The sequence below is a fragment of the Bombyx mandarina genome, chromosome 10 (assembly GCF_030267445.1).
Source record: "Bombyx mandarina strain Sakado chromosome 10, ASM3026744v2".
Taxonomy (NCBI): domain Eukaryota; kingdom Metazoa; phylum Arthropoda; class Insecta; order Lepidoptera; family Bombycidae; genus Bombyx; species Bombyx mandarina.
In genome coordinates, this window is record NC_143217.1 from 9102823 (window position 1) to 9121252 (window position 18430).

Genomic DNA, 18430 nt, shown 5'->3' on the forward strand with positions numbered 1-18430 from the left:
AGTGTCAAGATAGCGACGATCAACTCGACTCAACTCGAATCGTGCTTGTTTAGCACGAGCTTACTCGAGTTGGATTCTTCCCAACTTGTGCTTGGGCTAGCTAGTTGTACATAAAAGACCGAAGTGAAAAAGCGCGATTCGTTGTTGTGTACCGGTCCTACCTACATACTTTGCGTTGCCTGGCCCATTAGTACATCGACTGAAAGACACCGACGCTGATCTTCTTGACGGAAATGCAAGGAACGAATACCTCACCTCACTTCACTTCGTTCTTTTACGAAGCTCCTCATTCCTGATTCGATTTCTCAAGGAAACCTAGTATACGCCTTTCCATTACTCTTTGAGTGAGTTTGAGTTTTCTAATAGATGTATGTTGTTAGCGACCATATCTCATTACCATTTAACATCACTCGCAGTACACAATGGTCAAAGATTTTCGTCCTGAGTTAATGCGATATTCGAGATGAGAAGGTTTTCTGCAGCTGCCCATCCTAGTTGGATTCGACGACTGATCTCTTTCTCCTTTGAGAACAATTTGGATAATTTAACGTAAACGTACTCGTCCACAGCTTCGAGTGTAAATCTTCCGAACCTTATTGGAGTGGGTGCTACAGGGTTTACTCAAACAGAAGCCCTACTGAGGTCTTTGGGCAATATCATTAAGGTCCTCCAAAGTCTCAGCCATAATCACGTATCGTTGTTTTTTTTTTTCAGAATAAAAATGTTTAACAATAGTTGCCTAATAATCGTTTAGTATATTATGTGAAAGTATACAAGTGTCTGTATGTTTGGGGGGTTGACATTGCAAAGCGGGATTGGTGGTGATAAACGGGAGTAGGGGATCTGAACTCGGGTGTCTTGGCAAAATCTTGTCGTGCGGTCGTTGTACCGGAGTCGGAGTCGTCCTGCCGATCGTACGCAGGGTGGACTGAGGGCCCTTCCATGCCTCGTGTCAGTCTCTCACACAACCCGTGATCGACCACTCAGTGCTCGGTGCTTTATTCAGGTGCTGTCATGATTTCACTTCGAACACCCTACGTCATCCTATCCCACTCTCCAAAAACATTTATCATGAAAATCAAGACAAGAAATAGGGTTTTATGGACATTTTCCCATTCAGACCCAGTACACCACCACCTTGAGACAAAGCAGACTGCCCCACTGTTTCTGTCGGAGACGCAGATATCTGCTCCTGATAATACCCCGTATCTTGAATACCCCGACTACGTATTGGAGCATAACTTCCTGCGTAAAGCCGGGATGTTTCGTCCGTACATACAGAATGAAAGGGAAGGCTGACCTTCTGGTCAAACTCTTCGCCTCGAACTCGACTGTGGACCAAGGGAATGCCACATCACCGAACATTCTCCGATGTGATAGCTCCCTGCCAGAGAACTGCTTCACACAGTGTGCAGTCAGGCGGGAGCTCCGACTCCTGGACGTCCATAAGTCGAGTGGGCCAGACAGTATCCCCGCAGTGGCTCTGAAAACGTGCGCTCCCCTGAGCTGACACCTGTGCTAACGCGTTTTTATCGTCTCCCTTATTGTACTAACAGGGTTCCGTCTTCATGGAAGACCGTCCACGTCCACCCTATCCCCAAAAAGGTGACCGGTCGGACCCATCGAGCTATAGGCCAATTGCGATAGCTTCCTTGCTTTCCAAGGTGATGGAGCGAATAATAAATACACAACACCTGAAGTTTTTTCTTTAAGAAGTATCCTGAGGATCGCTAACAGATCAGTAACCGACAGTGCGGTTTCCGTCACGGTCACTCAGCTTGCGATCTTCTTGTATACCTTACTCACAGGTAGGCTGAATCCTTGGAGAGCAAGAGAAAGGGTGAGCCTCTCGCTGTGAAACTGGATATCGCGAAGGTTTTGGACAGGTTCTGGCATAGGGCACTTCTGTCTAAGTTACTATCTTACGGAAACCCCGAGGGACTCTGCAAGTGGATCACTAGCTTTTTGGATGGGTGGAGCATCACGGTTGTTCTAGACGGAGACTACTCTGATACCATGACCATTAACGCTGGCGTTCCACAAAGCTCGGTGCTCTCCCTCACGATTTTTATCCTGTATATCAATGACATGCTGTCTATTGATGGCATACATTGCTATGCGGATAACAGCACGGAGGATACGCGATATATCGGCCAACAGAGTCTCTCTTGGAGCGTGATGCAAGAGAGACGATCAAAACTTGTATCTAAAGTGGAGAACTCTCTGGGGCTAATCTCCGAATGGGGTTTGATTTTGATTTTGATTGAAGTTCAATTCAACCCGTTGAAGACATAAGGTTGCGCGTTCACTGCGAAGAAGGACCCCTTTGTCATGGCGCCGCGATTCCAAGGAGTATACCTGCAACCTTCCGAGAATATCGAGATACTTGGGGTCGACATTTCGAGCGATGTCCAATTTCGGAATCATTTGGAAAGCAAAGCTAAGTTGGTGTCCAAAATCCTGGACAAAAGCTTTTACTTTATAAAGCACAAGTCTGGCCTCGCGTGGAGTACTGCTCCAGTCTCTGGGCCGGGGCTCCCAAATACCAGCTACTTCCATTTGGCTCCATACAGAAGAGGGCCGTTCAAATTGTCGATAATCCCATTCTCAAGAATCGTTTGGAATCTTTGGGTCTGCGTAGGGACTTCGCTTCTCTCTGTGTTTTGTACTGTACGTTCCATTGGGAGTGCTCTGAGGAATTGTGTGAGATGATTCCATCATCTCATTTTCACTATCGGACCGCCCGCCACCGGAATAGAGTTCATCCATACTACCTGGAGCTACTGCGTTCATCCACAGTGCGTTTCCAGACATCATTTTTGTCACGTGCCGTCCGGCTTTGAAGTGAGCTCCCTTCCACGGTGTTTCCCGAGCGCAATGACATGTCCTTTTTCAAACTTTTTACTGGTGGTAGGACCTCTTGTGAGTCCGCGCGGGTGGGTACCACCGCCCTGCCTATTTCTGCCGTGAAGCAGTAATGCGTTTCGGTTTGAAGGGTGGAACAGCCGTTGTAACTATACTGAGATCTTAGAACTTATATCTCAAGGTGGGTGGCGTATTTACGTTGTAGATGTCCATGGGCTCCAGTAACCACTTAACACCAGGTGGGCTATGAGCTCGACCATCCATCTAAGCATCTAAGTAATGAAATAAATAAAAAAATTGGCTTGTGGAGAGGCAGCGGCTTGGCTCTGCTCGTGGCACTGCTGAAGTCCATGGGCGATGGTAACCACTCACCATCAGGTGGGCCGTATGCTCGTCTGCTTACAACAGCAATAAAAAAATAAAAAATTTGTACAAATCACAAACTATTATAGTCGGATTTTTTATTAGACGAAGTAAACTGACGTTTACTGTGTTGTCAGGTTTTGATGAAATAAAAATAGTGTTGTGACAAAGTGAACGATTGAAAAAACTCCTGAATTATTGAAATTGCCTCGATTGTCTAGTGAATAGTGGTGTGCCGAATTGCCGATATCGGGTACGGGGTTCGTATTTTAGGCGTGCTTTGTACATACCAACGAGTTTTCGACGAAATATTATGTTCCTATAGTATCTACCTGTACTGAATACCGAGTGTTTTAAACATTAAGAAAAACATTGCGAGGAAGCTTGTAAGACTGTCCTATTTCCAATGCATTATATAGTTGAAATTATAGATGTATAAAATATAACAATTATAGGTATGTAATGAAAATAAAAAAACTGATTGTAGTTACATACTACTAGTAACATATATTGGAGCACTTTAATACAATTTTATTGTAAAATATAAATAATATTCTTTTATAGTTTGAAATTAATGATTCACTCTTCACACTCATTGTTCATTCATGTGATTGAACGAGAACTGAACGCATCACTATTACTTTAAATATAGCAACATTATTTCACAAAGTGACATTAGCTACTGTCAGCTGGCTTCGTCTAATTAAAAATCCGACTATAAATCCATTTTATCAAAATGTTGTGTTCCTTTTGCTTGTCCATGTGGAAAAACAAAATTTTTGACAATTTTGGCACTATATCATTGAAGTTGGTGAAGTTTCAAACTTGCTAATAAATAAAAATTGTTTGTTATTTTGAACTGTTAAGTACCGTACTTCTAGTAAAACGCAACATTTCTCACTCTCATTTTATTTTTAAAATGTGTTCGTTAGACAAAGTCTCTTCACCTAAATTTAAAAATATTTCATCTAATGCTAAGCAGTCGCCTGTACAAATAAAAGAGAGGCTCCGCAAGGTACGTTAGTGGTTAAAGCCATATTAAATGCACCAAAGTTATAGGCAGGTAGGCACTTGAAAGGATAATAAAAATTGACAACATTATACTTGCCGTACATAGTATGTATGTAGTAATTTCTTTTACTGTGTTTCAGTTTCATAAAAAAAAAAATCAATTTATTGAAATCGGAAGAAAGCTCAAACTGAAGTGTCCTCATTTTGAAGATTAAATTGAAGCCTTCTTCCTTCTACCTTCTAATCTTTTCGAAATTTCTGTTTTACATTATAACTACTTTACTTACAGAACTATAGAAACAAGGTACAAAAATGCCGTGGAACGCTGCAAGATAAATTTCGCGAATGTACTTTTGAAAAGGATAATATGTGTAATGTATTAAAGGAACTATATAAGGAAATGATAGATTTCTCAGAGGATATTTTAGAAATTGAAGACAATATTTTACAGGAAATAAAAAATGAACTTATTCAGGAAGAGTTGGAGTGGTAAGTTAAACAAATGTGATCATTTTATCTTAAGGTCTTGTGATAGTAAACAAAACTGGTGAATATGAACTAAATTATTTGCATATTTTATATTAAGATTATTATTACAAAGCAACTTTAATATTTATACAGTTTTTCTAATAACTGTCTTATAATTTAGGTTGTTGGAGGAATACCAAAAAACACATATGGACGACAACATTGACTGGTCAAAAATTGAGCAAGATAATGTAATTGTTTGTCCAATTTGTCAAAGAGACAACTTTATGTCAGTTAATTCTTGTTTAAAATGTCCCAGTTGCAACGTTCAAATAAAGACATCAATGCAAACATCAGAAGTCAAAGAACATATCTTCAAATGCTTGGATAAACATAACTCTGTTTGTATATCGGATCCACAATTCACTGTAATAAAGGATACCAGTGATTGCCATATATATTTAATCTGTGAATCATGTAATGAAATGACATATATTTTGTAGATAAAAAATTGAAATTGTTAATAGTGCTTTTGTCGTTTATATCCTTTATGAAAGTAATGATACCTGCTCTTCTTATAGTTTGTTCAAATGCAGTTTGGCTAGTAGACATGAGGAGGACATTGCGCATGCCACTCGAATGATACAGTTTGACCTGAAGGGAATATAATGAAAACCACCTCTAGTAGATAGTATGATGGGCACTACAGGCTGCTGCGCACATAACGAGATATTACCTCAGACGGGATGCGAACGGGACGGGAAAGTGATGTAAATGCATACACATTGCTACAGTGACTCAGGTCTAACGTGCTAGTGTTGTGAACAAGGAATGATGGATTTTTCATTTCAAGAATTGGCTTAAATTACTAATGCTCTAGATGACCGTGAACAGGAAAAGGAGATTTTCTGTACATCCTGCATGGCAGAATAGAGAAAAAGAAGGAAAATACCACACTATCTACAAAGAACTTCTGGATGATGAGACTCAATTTTATCAGTATTTTCGAATGCCAAGTTTTTCTTTACAGGAAAATATCATCATCAAGACGTCACTAGTTCTCTCTCCGGAACGAACGGAGTGACTGTGCATCGTAGCGGAAACATGGACGGGACAGGGTACGTCCCGTGAGTGCCACGTTCCTGTCCCGTCCTGTTTCCGTGAAATATGCTGTATCATATACATTTTGTATGAAACGATGTTTGCCAAATTTCCCGTCTCGTCTCATTTGTATAAAAACCTGTCACGTATGCCGCGGCCATAATTCTAAGAAACCACCCTACTCTATCTTAGACCTTACAGATGTGGGGCTTTGCATCATGCTGCAAAGCTCAAACATCAGAACTAGATTTGATTTGGTGAGGTAAGTAGATGTATTTTTGACTCTTAACCCTTTCGCTACGGCAGGTCTTGTTGCACTGTTTTGTAGGTAACGTGCTCCGTGCTGAAAGTGTATTTATAATTTTTCGGCCGATGACTCCCATCGTGTACAGGTGGCGTTTTGTGGCGAGTGAATATACTCGCCGATAGTAGTGAAAGGGCTAAAAGCTCCCTAAAGCCACAGGGCAGTCTGAAGAAAGCTTTTTGCTGCAGTGGTAAAACAGTTCCATCTGGTAGGTTCGTAGTGAAGGCATCTATAAAAAGTATCATGCTTTCAGAAGGAACTTATAAGGTGGAATATAAACGGATCGATACATTCATTGTAAGGCATTGTAAGGAGGCCGTGACTATCATTCAAAACTGTAATACAATTCTCAATCATTGTGCTTAGTGAGTCTTTTAACAAATCCAAATTGAGTAAAAAAACTAAGCAACACCAATCTCATGAACCAAAATGACGGCGAGGGCCTGATTTGTTAAGCCGTGCTTGACATCGAAGTTCTTAGCGTTATTCACATTACCGTATTTATACGTAAGAAAAAACATGTTGTGGGAAAACTAATAAATGCTCAATAAAACTACATTTACAAAATAAAAAAGACCTTTTATTTCAATCATGAAGCATGGTAACAAGTTAATATTTTATTTCTTTTCATAATAATATTACGGGGGTTAGAACATTTCACTGCTATCAAATTATTATAAATATCATCCGGTAACTTGTTTATAATAAAACGAAATCATACATAGGTAAGTACGTAGGTATATTGATTATAAATTTTACCACATACATTTTTAGTATTTATACTGGTATCATAATATATTTCGTATTTAAATAACGACTGGAAACTATTATTAAAATCTAGGCAAAAATAAATAGCAATTAGTAAGAGGCTTACACTTCTGATGGAATTATATACGTACCACGGACACACTTTGGAATTGAAAATAACTAAGTGTACATATCTGTCAGTGATATTTTCGTAATTTACATTAAAATCATTTGGATTTAGGGTTATGAATAGACGAGTTACCAATCTGGCTTTCAACGGATACAGCAAACCATGAGCAGCACAATCCGAACCTGGCTGCCATTCTCGAGTCATGAGGTTGAAGCCACAATAGCCCTGGAATGAAGCTGATCTTTACTTTCACACGGGAACCGTTGGTACTTTGCAGTAGAAGGCTGGAAGATATTATCCTCTTTTGGGCGCTCGCAACGCGCCCTACAATTTCTTTTACATTTACAAACTAGTAGCCAATGACGTTGATATTATTATAACGTATGTACTCTAACAACAAGACGCAAAGGTCTTATTTGATTATGTCTTTAATAAGCTTCGTTTACATTTTTATGTAAATTTATGATTGAATAAAATATACATAAAAGATGTTCAATAATTTTATTGTTTACTCTCACACTAACCTATAACGATATATCAATGTTCTCTTAAATCTACCAAACACTTCAGTTAACCAAACTGCTACTTCACACAGCAACAATAATGAAAAGGTTTTTTTTCTTTATCAGACATATTACGGTAATTCAATATTGCTATTTCTTGAAAAAAATCCGAATTTTGCGTTGCTCTAAAATGTAACCCGCCGTTTAGCTTATTAATCCCTTGGATGTCAATGTCCATGACATTAACGAAATGAAGAATACTTTTAAATCTCAGATGGTAGGTACCTATTTGATTTTTAAAAGAAAACTTTCAATGTGTAAGAATAAAAACAATTTTTAATCTTTCAATACAATCGCGGTTAATGAATTCGTTCCCGAATCCGAACACAGTAGACGATACACGATCATAAAGTAAACTAAAAATAACGTTTATTTACTAAGCCGCGCGTTAATGATTTCTAAATCCGCAATGAACAAGCACTAAAACTTAGGGGTTCAATAACTGAACACTAACTTAGTGTTAACAACGGGATTCACTTAGTGTCATAAGTGAATGCCGTTGTTGACCGCCTCGCAGGACAGCAAGCGAGGTAGCGACAGGTGAAACCTACTGTGTTACACTGCATTACTAAAAGGAAACGCGTTTTTTAATCGGGAATGTTAGTTTTAGCATTTCACGAATCGCCACACTTCCAAAAGTATATACTCTTTATTAAGTAATCTGTGAAAATTAGAACTTAAAACAATTTTCAAACACTTATTGATCAATAATAGCCACTTACGCATTACAATTAATAATTGCTATTATAATTGCGAGTGGACTGGAATTTTTCTGCCGCGAAGTAGTGAGGTGTTCTGTGTTCGACGAAGAGTTCGACAAACGAATTAATCCATAGACACAACCTACTGAGTTTCTCGCCGGATCTTCTCATTGGGTCGCGATTCCGATCCGGTAGTAAATTCTGTGAGGCAATGCTCTTGCTAGGGCTAGTACTCAGGTTGAGACCGTGAGCCAATCTAACCGTTCGCGCATAGCTTGAATAGCCCCATAGTCAAGTAAAAAAGTAATTGTCATAAAGGGCACGCTAATAATAGTTTCTTAGCTAAGGCGGGTAAAATCTAAGAGATTTTTTTCGAGTACGCTTACAACCTTTACTTAATCAAAAATTTATCACAAAATAAAGTATGTGTTTATGTATTTGCTATAGATATTTTTCGGGATTTTATTAACCTAAATGATTTAGTGAAACCAAATCTCAGTGCATCTTAAGCGAGAAACGTTCCAGGGTTTTATAATCAGCCTGCATCTTCAAAAACGCTTAAATAATAAATAGCCCACAGCTTCAGAGTCAAGCATTCATTCCACTGGACGAAAATAATCTGTTTTTATATTCGATGGTTTATACTATTTTGGCAGCACTCAAAACAATTTCAACGAATAATAAAGGCTACTCTGCTGACTGGAAAATATCTACGTAATCAATTCAAAAACGATCCACCGCTGCTATATTTAGAAATAACGAAAACGCGATAGGTTTTCTTCACCCTGTTAAAGGCCTTTTAAAGTGTAAAAATAATTTGCACACATATTGAATTGATAACATGGTTGATATGAAATTCATAAGTTAAATAAAAAAAATTAAACTTGGCAGTAAACAAACTTATAATGATGATAAAATCTAACATAGACGGGAAAATGGTAATTGGTGTGATGTGTAAACTAACTCCTGTATTAACTAAAGATTGCTTAGGATTCATCACATGAATTTAACAAGCAAAATTAAGTGAAATACAGTGGCGATTTTGGTGAGATAGAAATAATTATTTAGTATGCGAAAGAATTTTTTTTATAATTAAACATATAAATAATTTATTTTACAATATTAAGGTTTACAACTCGTTCACAAACAATATTAGATGTCAATAAAATATAATCTTCGATATTGACCGATTCGGCAGCACTCGTTCTTATTAAATAATTAATTCATCTAAATGTTTTATTTTAGTATCTACCTCTTGATGTGTTAATTATATTCATTTCAATTTCGAATATTTATTGCTGTAAAATAAACAGTTTAATGTCAGTACAATAATAGGTACTCTGGATTTTGTGACAATTCACTTATCATTCATATCTATAACAAAGAGACTGCGTCCATAAAATACTTCCAAGCTATAATAAAATGGATGTTTCATTTTGTTCGTTGTTTTACACGAAACGACATGAATAAAAACAAAATCTTTAAAGTGAAGTTTTTTTTTTTAATTGCATCAAAATTAGTCTTAAAATGATGAAACCAACAATATTTTCAAGATCTTTCTCACACGCACGCACTTCTTATGGCGGTGACGTTATCACGTGTGTCGACATCATACGGCGTTGTGAATAGTTTTTTCGTGATTATAAAACTACCCTCGCCACCGAATTTGAAGGGATTTTCATTTAACCATTTTTGTGCTATTAAAAAGTACTTTCACCTTTACATTTTGGTAATATTTTAAACGAAACACAATATTAATTTAACGTCCCTGTTACTAGGGGTTTAGATGTCTTTAATGAAATAAACTTTATAAGATCGATGGTATACATACTTACACAATTGATTTCAAAGGAAAACTTAATCATCAAGAGGGACACTCACCTTAATTCAAGAATAATGAGAAATATTAATTTCTCAACGATTAGCTAAAATATATTACTTTATTGTAGCACAACATGTGTTCCATATCACAATGAGACTTTAGTTAAAATATCAGTTCAGGAAAATACTTAACTATGGATTATCTAATTATACCGTTTTAATAATTCTTCATGCAGTCGCCGTTACATATATTATAGTTTTATTTTCTCTCTAATATAAAGTTTTACAAGCTGTATATAAGGCAAATGTGAATAGGTGAGTTGTTACCCGCATTTAATTCTCATATGGGATACAGAACACCTTAAATTAATACAACAGTACCTAATTTTTTTTTCTATATTTTACTTACTATATAGGTAAACCTTGAACTTCCATGAGGTCCTCTTGTTGAGCGTGAGTGTGATTGTGGGCAGCGGCGGCGGGCGGGATAGTAAAGTTATGATGCGGTCTCGGACGACGAGGAGAACGAGCCGTTATAACTCTGGGCTTGTGGATCTCGTCCATAACAGACGGCGCCACGTATGTGAATCCCTGGAACATTACACATTCCGCATAAATCACAAAGATATACTGGTGGTAGGACGTCTTGTGAGTCCGCACGGGTAGGTACCACCACCCTGCCTATTTCGGCCGTAAGCAGTAATGCGTTTCGGTTCGAAGGGCGGGGCAGCCGTTGTAGTGTTATAAGTGAGACCTTAGAACTCATGTTTCAAGATGGATGGCGGCATTTACGTTGTAGATGTCTATGGGCTGTGTTAACCACCCAACACCAGGTAGGCGATGAGCTCGTCCATCCATCTAAGCAATAAAAAAAAAAAGATAGTGACAACTAGACTTGGGATCATTAAGGGTTTGCACAGTTGGTACGCGAATTGAATGCAGCCGTGACCCGAGTTTGAGGTCAGAAGCGACTAAGTCTACCTACTCGCTGGCAATAAGCACCCCACCCTATATCCCGGCATTCTAACTCTAACTCTCATTAATATCTTCACTAAGTTCGCGTGAATGTCACTACACACCTTGAGACACGAGCCTAATATCTAATTCATTGAAATAACGACCGCCCAATCATTCAAACCTCGACGCACTATTACTTTGCGGCCGAAATAAATAAGACGTATCAAATCGTGTACGTACAAATGATTAATTTGACGGTTTTGATTTGATTTTACTATGTTATTATATTTATTATTTTTCAATAATTAGCCAACTGGTATTTGGGCACGTTTATTCCTGTACAACGACCATTGTAGTTTTAACTTGTTCCTCCACAACAATAGTTTAGCAATAAAGACCATAATTTCCTATACCAAACATAATTAAAACTTAATATCCTGATAGGGCAAATTGTCATTCCTCATAGTGATCATTCAGATTTCCACCGAGAAATAACCATGTGTACCAGTTTCAAGGGCTAGACTGTCATGTTACAACACAATTGAGACCAGTGGATGCCGATATTCATGTTGTGGCGTGGAAACCGGTAGCCACTACACACCAGATGAGCTGTGAACTCGTCTGCTCCACCATCCTAATGTCATCCGAGTGCTGTCCGACTAATGTTCTTGCCGCAAAGACCGTTATAGCAGCCACGACGCTTGGCATCAAGTGCACCATCTTGGCGATGCAGGCTTAGGGGCGAAAGAGGGCGTTCTCTCTGCACCAACACGTCGGCACGGGGGCCAGGATAATATTTTTGTCCGAATTACCTAACATCCAAAATGTTTCGGAGACGCCATGCCGGATGCTCCAGTATGTCTATTTGGGAATCAGCGAAGGAGACCCAAGGAGACGAGGTGTAAATGGCATAAGAATCTTATTGACGTTGATGGAGGACCGCATTTACCGATCCACACTAGTTCTGACGTAGTGAGCTTACGTGGTGCCATTGAGGCAAAAGAAAAAGAGTTATTAAAGAACTAGTTAAACAATTATTTATTGCAAATACCTGGAACATTAAGTTGGCACTTTCACTTAAAGTAGATTCATCTGGTGAATCAATTGGTGTTTGTAAAGTAAATCTTGTGTCGAATTGTGATACATCATCTTCACTGGTCTGTAAAATTAAGAGTATTAATAAACACAAATACAGACAATATTTTATTTAAAAATATTTTGTACATCATGTACAATTTCCTTGCATTTACTGTTTAAAAAGAGAAGAAAAATATTAGGTATACAACTTACTAATCTTGGTTTTATTGGTGGTTCTAATCTTCGAGCAAATACATCATCCCAATGTACGTGTTTGAAGAAAGCGTGACCTCGAACAGCCGCTGCCCCGGCGGCTCCCAGGCGCTGAGTCTCTGAACGCTTCATTAGACGTCTGATTAAATCACGAGCGTCTTGCGTGAGGTAGGCAGGTAACATAAGTTTTCCTTTTAATATTTTTTCTATGGTTTTCGTACGATTGTCTCCAGTGTATGGTGGCTGCGAGAAAAAAAATCATTAAGTACTGCCTAACAACAAATATCAAGGTCAAATTTAATTAGACTTTGTGCATCAAAATTAATTTCTGGGTTAGGAATGCATCCTTGTATTTTTCCATAGAAATTCATCTGCATTTATCTATTTGTTATTATTATCTAAAATGAAGGTTAAAAAATTATGAAGTGTGTTCATGCGTGCTCACGGTTGGTAGCCTGTCAACAATGTATTAACATTGCGATTGAAAGGGCGACGGTTGCGTTTTAATCACAAGTTTGTCAGCAAAGCTAATAAAAAGAAAATAGCAACATATTGTATTTTTTATTATATTATAGTAATATAGTATTGTAACAGACAATAAATATTGTTTTTTTTTTAGAATATAATTTCTTTAAGGATGTATGTGTTGCTGTACAAATGTGTCCAGTTTCCAATATTAATAACTTTAACAATATTATAGCGCGCTACGTAATCAGTGATTGATTGCATCGTGTACGGAATTACCATTAAATTATTAAAGTCATAGCCCTATTTAATATTTCTATATATCTACTATATGGTGATTTGTGTTTGCAAGTAGTTTTTAAAGAACATCGTGTATGACGGGACGAAGTGTAAAATTGATTAGGACTAGAGCTAAGAATATAAAGTGCAGTTTCATTAGCCCTTTGAGTGCACACTGGGTCGTTTTGACCAGGAACATTTTCTTTCGCCGATTGTATCATAAAACTTGTCAGTATCATTCAGTATCATGTCCGAATGCCGAGGACAGCCACCGGAATAGAACATTGAGTAGTTTTGATCCATGTGTGCACTAATGCGTTAAAAATAAGATATTTTTCGTGTTCGATATATCGTGTTTTATCTTAACAGGTAAGTGCATTTTGATAGAAAACGCTAATAGTTTTTTTTGCGTTTAATGAGGAACGAATTTTATTGAGCGCGTTTTACTCGCTTAGTCGGACACCGAAAATATTGACGAAATATGTCTAATGAAGATGAAGATTAAGCGGAAGAAATAACCGAAGAAGCCATTGATAGCCATGACGAGGAATCAGTGATGATAGATGCAGAAAATAGCAGACGGCGCGCATTAAATGCTCGTTCTCGTAATTGACCGATCAAGTATTTGGCGAAAAAGTTATACCTGCAGTTAGAATCACTTTAGGGACTTCAGATAAGAAATGTACCTAAGTAACACTAACAATAAGTCCGCTATACAACGTACAGTACACTAAAAACGTATCGCTTACCGTATCAAGTTTCCATACATGTTTTTCTTTTTAAAAAGAATTGTAAATATAAACTAAATATATATTTATTTAGTTCATTAAATAATAAACATGTGTATTAAATAATTCCGAATAGAAGTTGATTTTTTCCCATTTTTCACTACGAAAATGCTTCAATTCAAGTCTTTGAATAAATATAATTTTTTTTAAAGTTCATCGACACTGTATTTTTTTCGCATCTACAAACCTTCCTCTTGAAAATCTCTGATGGTTTTTTTTAAACTAAATTTTCGGACATGCCTCACTTTGAGCGAATTGACATTTCATGTTCTTTTTTTTTACATAAAATTAAGGCCGTCAAATGTGGGTAACTGAATAGAAAACGAGTCTCGCAAAAAAAAAAATGCACATTTGCCGACTGATATAACGATTTGAAAAACGTCATTGACTCAGCATGCATGTTGATGGAACAAGTGTGCATTGAAAGGATTGATAAAATTATTTTTTTAGAAACACCAAACACCAAATTAAATTCTTAATGATGATAAATTTACAGCATTCAAGCAGTGTTACAAGCTTACTGTGAATTGGAAAAAGAAGATGACTGAAGATGATTATCTGGTAAATTATGACAAAATTGATCAAACATACCTGACCTATCAGCATATCATACATCAATGCTCCTAGACTCCACCAATCAACAGCTTTACCATGGCCACTTCTAGTTAAAATTTCTGGGGCCCTGAAAAGTTTGTTAGTAGTTTTTTTTTGTTTGATAATATTACTTGTACTTAAAATTCGAATTTAGAGATAACTCACATATATTCGATGGTTCCACAGAATGTGTGGGTTACAATACCCTCCTGGATGTGTTCCTTACATAATCCAAAATCTGTTAATTTGACATGTCCTTGAGCGTCGAGTAGTACATTTTCAGGTTTTAAATCACGATATATTATTCCTAAGCTATGCAAATGTTCTAAGGCCAGTATAATCTCTGATAGGTAGAAACTGAAAGTTGTTAAAAGTAATAAGTATATACACATGAGTCATGGCATAATGAACATCAGGTGTAACAGAACTGAAACTGAAGACAGCCACCACAGCTGGTAATTTCTGATATGACAACATAAATTAAATGGTGATGGAAAAATTGTTTCTAATTATAAATTTATTGTATTTTTAAAATTCGCCTGTTACTAACACAAGCGCAAAATAGGCTCATAAACGATAAGTAGTTTGCTTGGCATGCTTAGAAAATGAATACTATTTGTCATTGAAGTATTACATTCTAAACATTCCAAATGCGGAAACTGAGTCAAAACAGTTCTTTTGCACTCAACATCCAATCTGTATTATATTATTACATACCAGGCTGTATCTTCCAGGAAAATCCCCTCCCTTTCAAGGTGCATAAAAAGCTCTCCACCACTTAAATATTCTAAAATTAAGTACAATTTTCCACCGGTCTGGAAAGCATACACTAGTTCTACTATGAATGGATGCTGCAAAAGAAAAAAAAAATTAATAATATTTAATAAATAAATTGTGTTTATGTGTTGGGACGTATGGGGATAAAGTGTGAAGATTGAAGTCTCTGTTACATAGAAATAATAATTATCATTCACTTTGAAATTTTGCAACTTTTGCCAAATTTATCTCTAATTATACAAGATTTGTAACTTTTGGCAAGTTTTATTTTAACGCATGATGAGTACTTCATCAGGATTAGAATCAATTTCTGTCACTTTATACCTTTCTTTTTTTGTAAAGTTTTTGGTTTATGCAAGCAGTCCTGTTCGCTGCACACCTGATGTCAACTAGTTAAAACACAAACGACAATGATGTGTATATGCTGGTTTTAGTGCTTTCTTAGAAATTCATTATCTTACTTCTGGACATAATATGTTAAAAATAACCCTTATGCTCCAAACCCAGATTCTTGCCCCCTTTTGGCCTACATTTGTATTTATTGTCTATTTAGTACATATTACAAGAGATAATTTAATTTTATATGTAAATAAAGCTAATTTTGAAAACAAGGTCCACATAAGAAGAGCTTTTAGATTGAGCAATTTTTCTACAGTATCAGTTTAATTAGAATTTTGACATATTATTTTTGAAAGTTGTTATTCTGAATTAAATATAGCAAGAATATAATGTAAAGAAAATGAATCTATGTTTAGAAATGACTGAGTTAGAATAATAGTGGTGAAAGTAATATTATATCCATAATATCTCAACCATTATAATGTAGGCATCTGAGAGAAATGTAGCTAGCTACTCCCATTACACACCCACTCTTTTATATCTCATATTTCTATATATTTTTATCATTATTATTGGAATCACTCCATTGGTAGCTTATACATGTATACAATTTGCTTAATAAAGCACAAGTTTCTTCCGCAGAACTAACAGATTCAATGCTAGATTATTTTTAATCTTGAAATACCCCACAATCACAATAATCATTGTAAGATTATATTCATTAGGTGTATAAGCATCTTCAGCCTTAAAGCTGTATGAATCTATAGTTATCATCTATCAAAAATGTAGTTTCAGATTATTTTTTATATTTGTGGACAATATCTTAATTCCCACTAAGCTTAATAACTGAATCTGGTATAAAATGAGCACTTATGGCCTTTTATACAAATTTGTTATACTTATTTATGTGCCAGAGTACCAAACACAAAAATTACTTTATTGTGAAAAGTTTTTGTTGAGTTTAATGAACTTATATTTTGGCTGTATTTTATATTTTTCTTTTATTCTACTGATTAGTAATCCAGACTACTGTACTGTGAGTTCAGATTCAGTTGGTGAAGTATTGTTGTTGAGTATTTTCAAGTATATAGGTATTCCAGGTTTAGGTGTTAAGTACACCAGTTCTTGTTTAAAATGTATTCATCTCATAACATTTCATATAATAAACTTTACAATTTTGGATAATTATTAGGGATCAGACAGAGAATACTGTAGGTTGGAAGAGGTAGATTCCAAATCTGTCCATTTCTATCATTAACCAGTGATGGATTCTGATTCAATTTCAAGTGGGTAGCAGCTTTCCCATTGTGATAGGCTAGGTTGACTCTTAACAGCAGTTGGGTTAAAACAAAAGGGATAAGACAAAGGGGTGTATGAATTATGAATGAAATGAATGAATTTAATATGCCTGCTTTCCTTTACAATACCCATAGATGCTATTGATATTCACAGTATTGTATTACTTTAACCAGAATTTATACAGAGGTAGACTATCAAGATCACAATTCAACTTGAATACTACAATTTTGAAATTTAATTTCAAATTTTTGTATTTAATGTTCACCAACCTTTACAGCTTCCAATATATTCCTTTCAGCCTTGGTATGTGCAGTATCTTTTTGATTTCGAACTATGGAAGCTTTTTTAAGAACTTTCATAGCAAAATGGGCACCAGCATCTTGCCCTGTGATTTTACGAACTTGAAAAACTTTTCCATATCCTCCTTTTCCAAGTACTTTTCGTAATTCAAAGTCTTGAGGACCAAGACGTTTACATTGACCTGGATTCACATTATCTTCACAAAGTTGAATCGTTTCTGATCCTTCTGCCCTAGTGTTAGGTATAAATCATTTTATTAAATTAATCTGTCTTTTGATCAATTATACTAAGTGAATGCAATACTTACTCCACAATACTGTTCACATGTAATTCTGGTTCATAGTCCACCTTTCAGAAAAATAATAGATATTATACAACAATCAGGAAGCTATTCAAAACAACGACAAAAACTCTGTTTATGTTAAAATAAAACGTTATAGGATAGTGTAAGATTTGGCAACAATTGTCAAATAATTTAACTTCTTCAAGATGAACAAAAACAACACCAGCTCATAAACTGTAAATACGTACTGCGACGAATCTTTATCCTTGACAGTCAATTGAATTTAGAACAAGGTTTTAGGTTAAGTATTGAGAGTCCGTCAAATATACAAACGTGAATATGTACCTCATCGACATCGATAATATCATCTTCATCTGAATCTGCTACTGTAACTGTATCCACATCTAAATCTAAATCAAAAACACCTGCCATATACGATGACATTTCAAGAATTATCACATCAGCAAACTGTTGAGATTGTATGGTGATTAAGAAAAATAATTATCACCACAAAATAACAAAATCTTATTTTAATTGGTACTTTACTTTTATAAAACTTGTTTACTTTATTTTAATTCAGTTCACTTATAAACTCCTATTGATGCACAACACAATGAACTAAATTCTGTATTCTGTTGAAAATTCACAATTCGCACGAATTTGGTGCATGCAACCTAGTGATGTACTGTAACTAATTAATGAGACAAGCTCAATCATTTTAGCTCTAGTAACTCGAGTTGAAATTTTTTTAAATCGAGTTTAAGGTATTTTTACTTTAAGCTTCTGAGGTGAGTAATAGACATAGTTCCGATAAAATAAAAAGTTTAAATATCAATAGTTGTCCTGCGTATTGTTCCACGTGGCAATCGAGCATCAAGGTTTAAATGGTAGGACAGCCGTTACACAAAATGAGTTTTTTTTCGATATCCTGACCAAAACTTACTGAAAAAAACTTCAACCCGTAACTTATTTTCAGAGCTTTGGG

At 36.1% G+C, this 18430-nt stretch overlaps 2 protein-coding genes across 2 annotated transcripts; one reads left to right on the forward strand and one right to left on the reverse strand.

The window, feature by feature from the left end:
- Positions 1-4024: 4024 nt before the first annotated feature.
- On the forward strand, positions 4025-6686 carry LOC114248539 (uncharacterized). The gene is made up of 3 exons (XM_028181804.2): positions 4025-4243; positions 4529-4728; positions 4889-6686. Exons 1-3 carry the CDS (start codon positions 4148-4150, stop codon positions 5208-5210), a joined length of 618 nt encoding a protein of 205 aa, XP_028037605.2. The 5' UTR covers positions 4025-4147; the 3' UTR covers positions 5211-6686.
- On the reverse strand, positions 6671-18150 carry S6k (Ribosomal protein S6 kinase). The gene is made up of 10 exons (XM_089730601.1): positions 17791-18150; positions 17470-17510; positions 17132-17393; positions 15165-15298; positions 14613-14804; positions 14445-14535; positions 12322-12564; positions 12083-12190; positions 10484-10665; positions 6671-9551 (listed from the first exon to the last, which is right to left on the reverse strand). Exons 1-10 carry the CDS (start codon positions 17887-17889, stop codon positions 9527-9529), a joined length of 1377 nt encoding a protein of 458 aa, XP_089586727.1. The 5' UTR covers positions 17890-18150; the 3' UTR covers positions 6671-9526.
- Between the last annotated feature and the right edge of the window lie 280 nt (positions 18151-18430).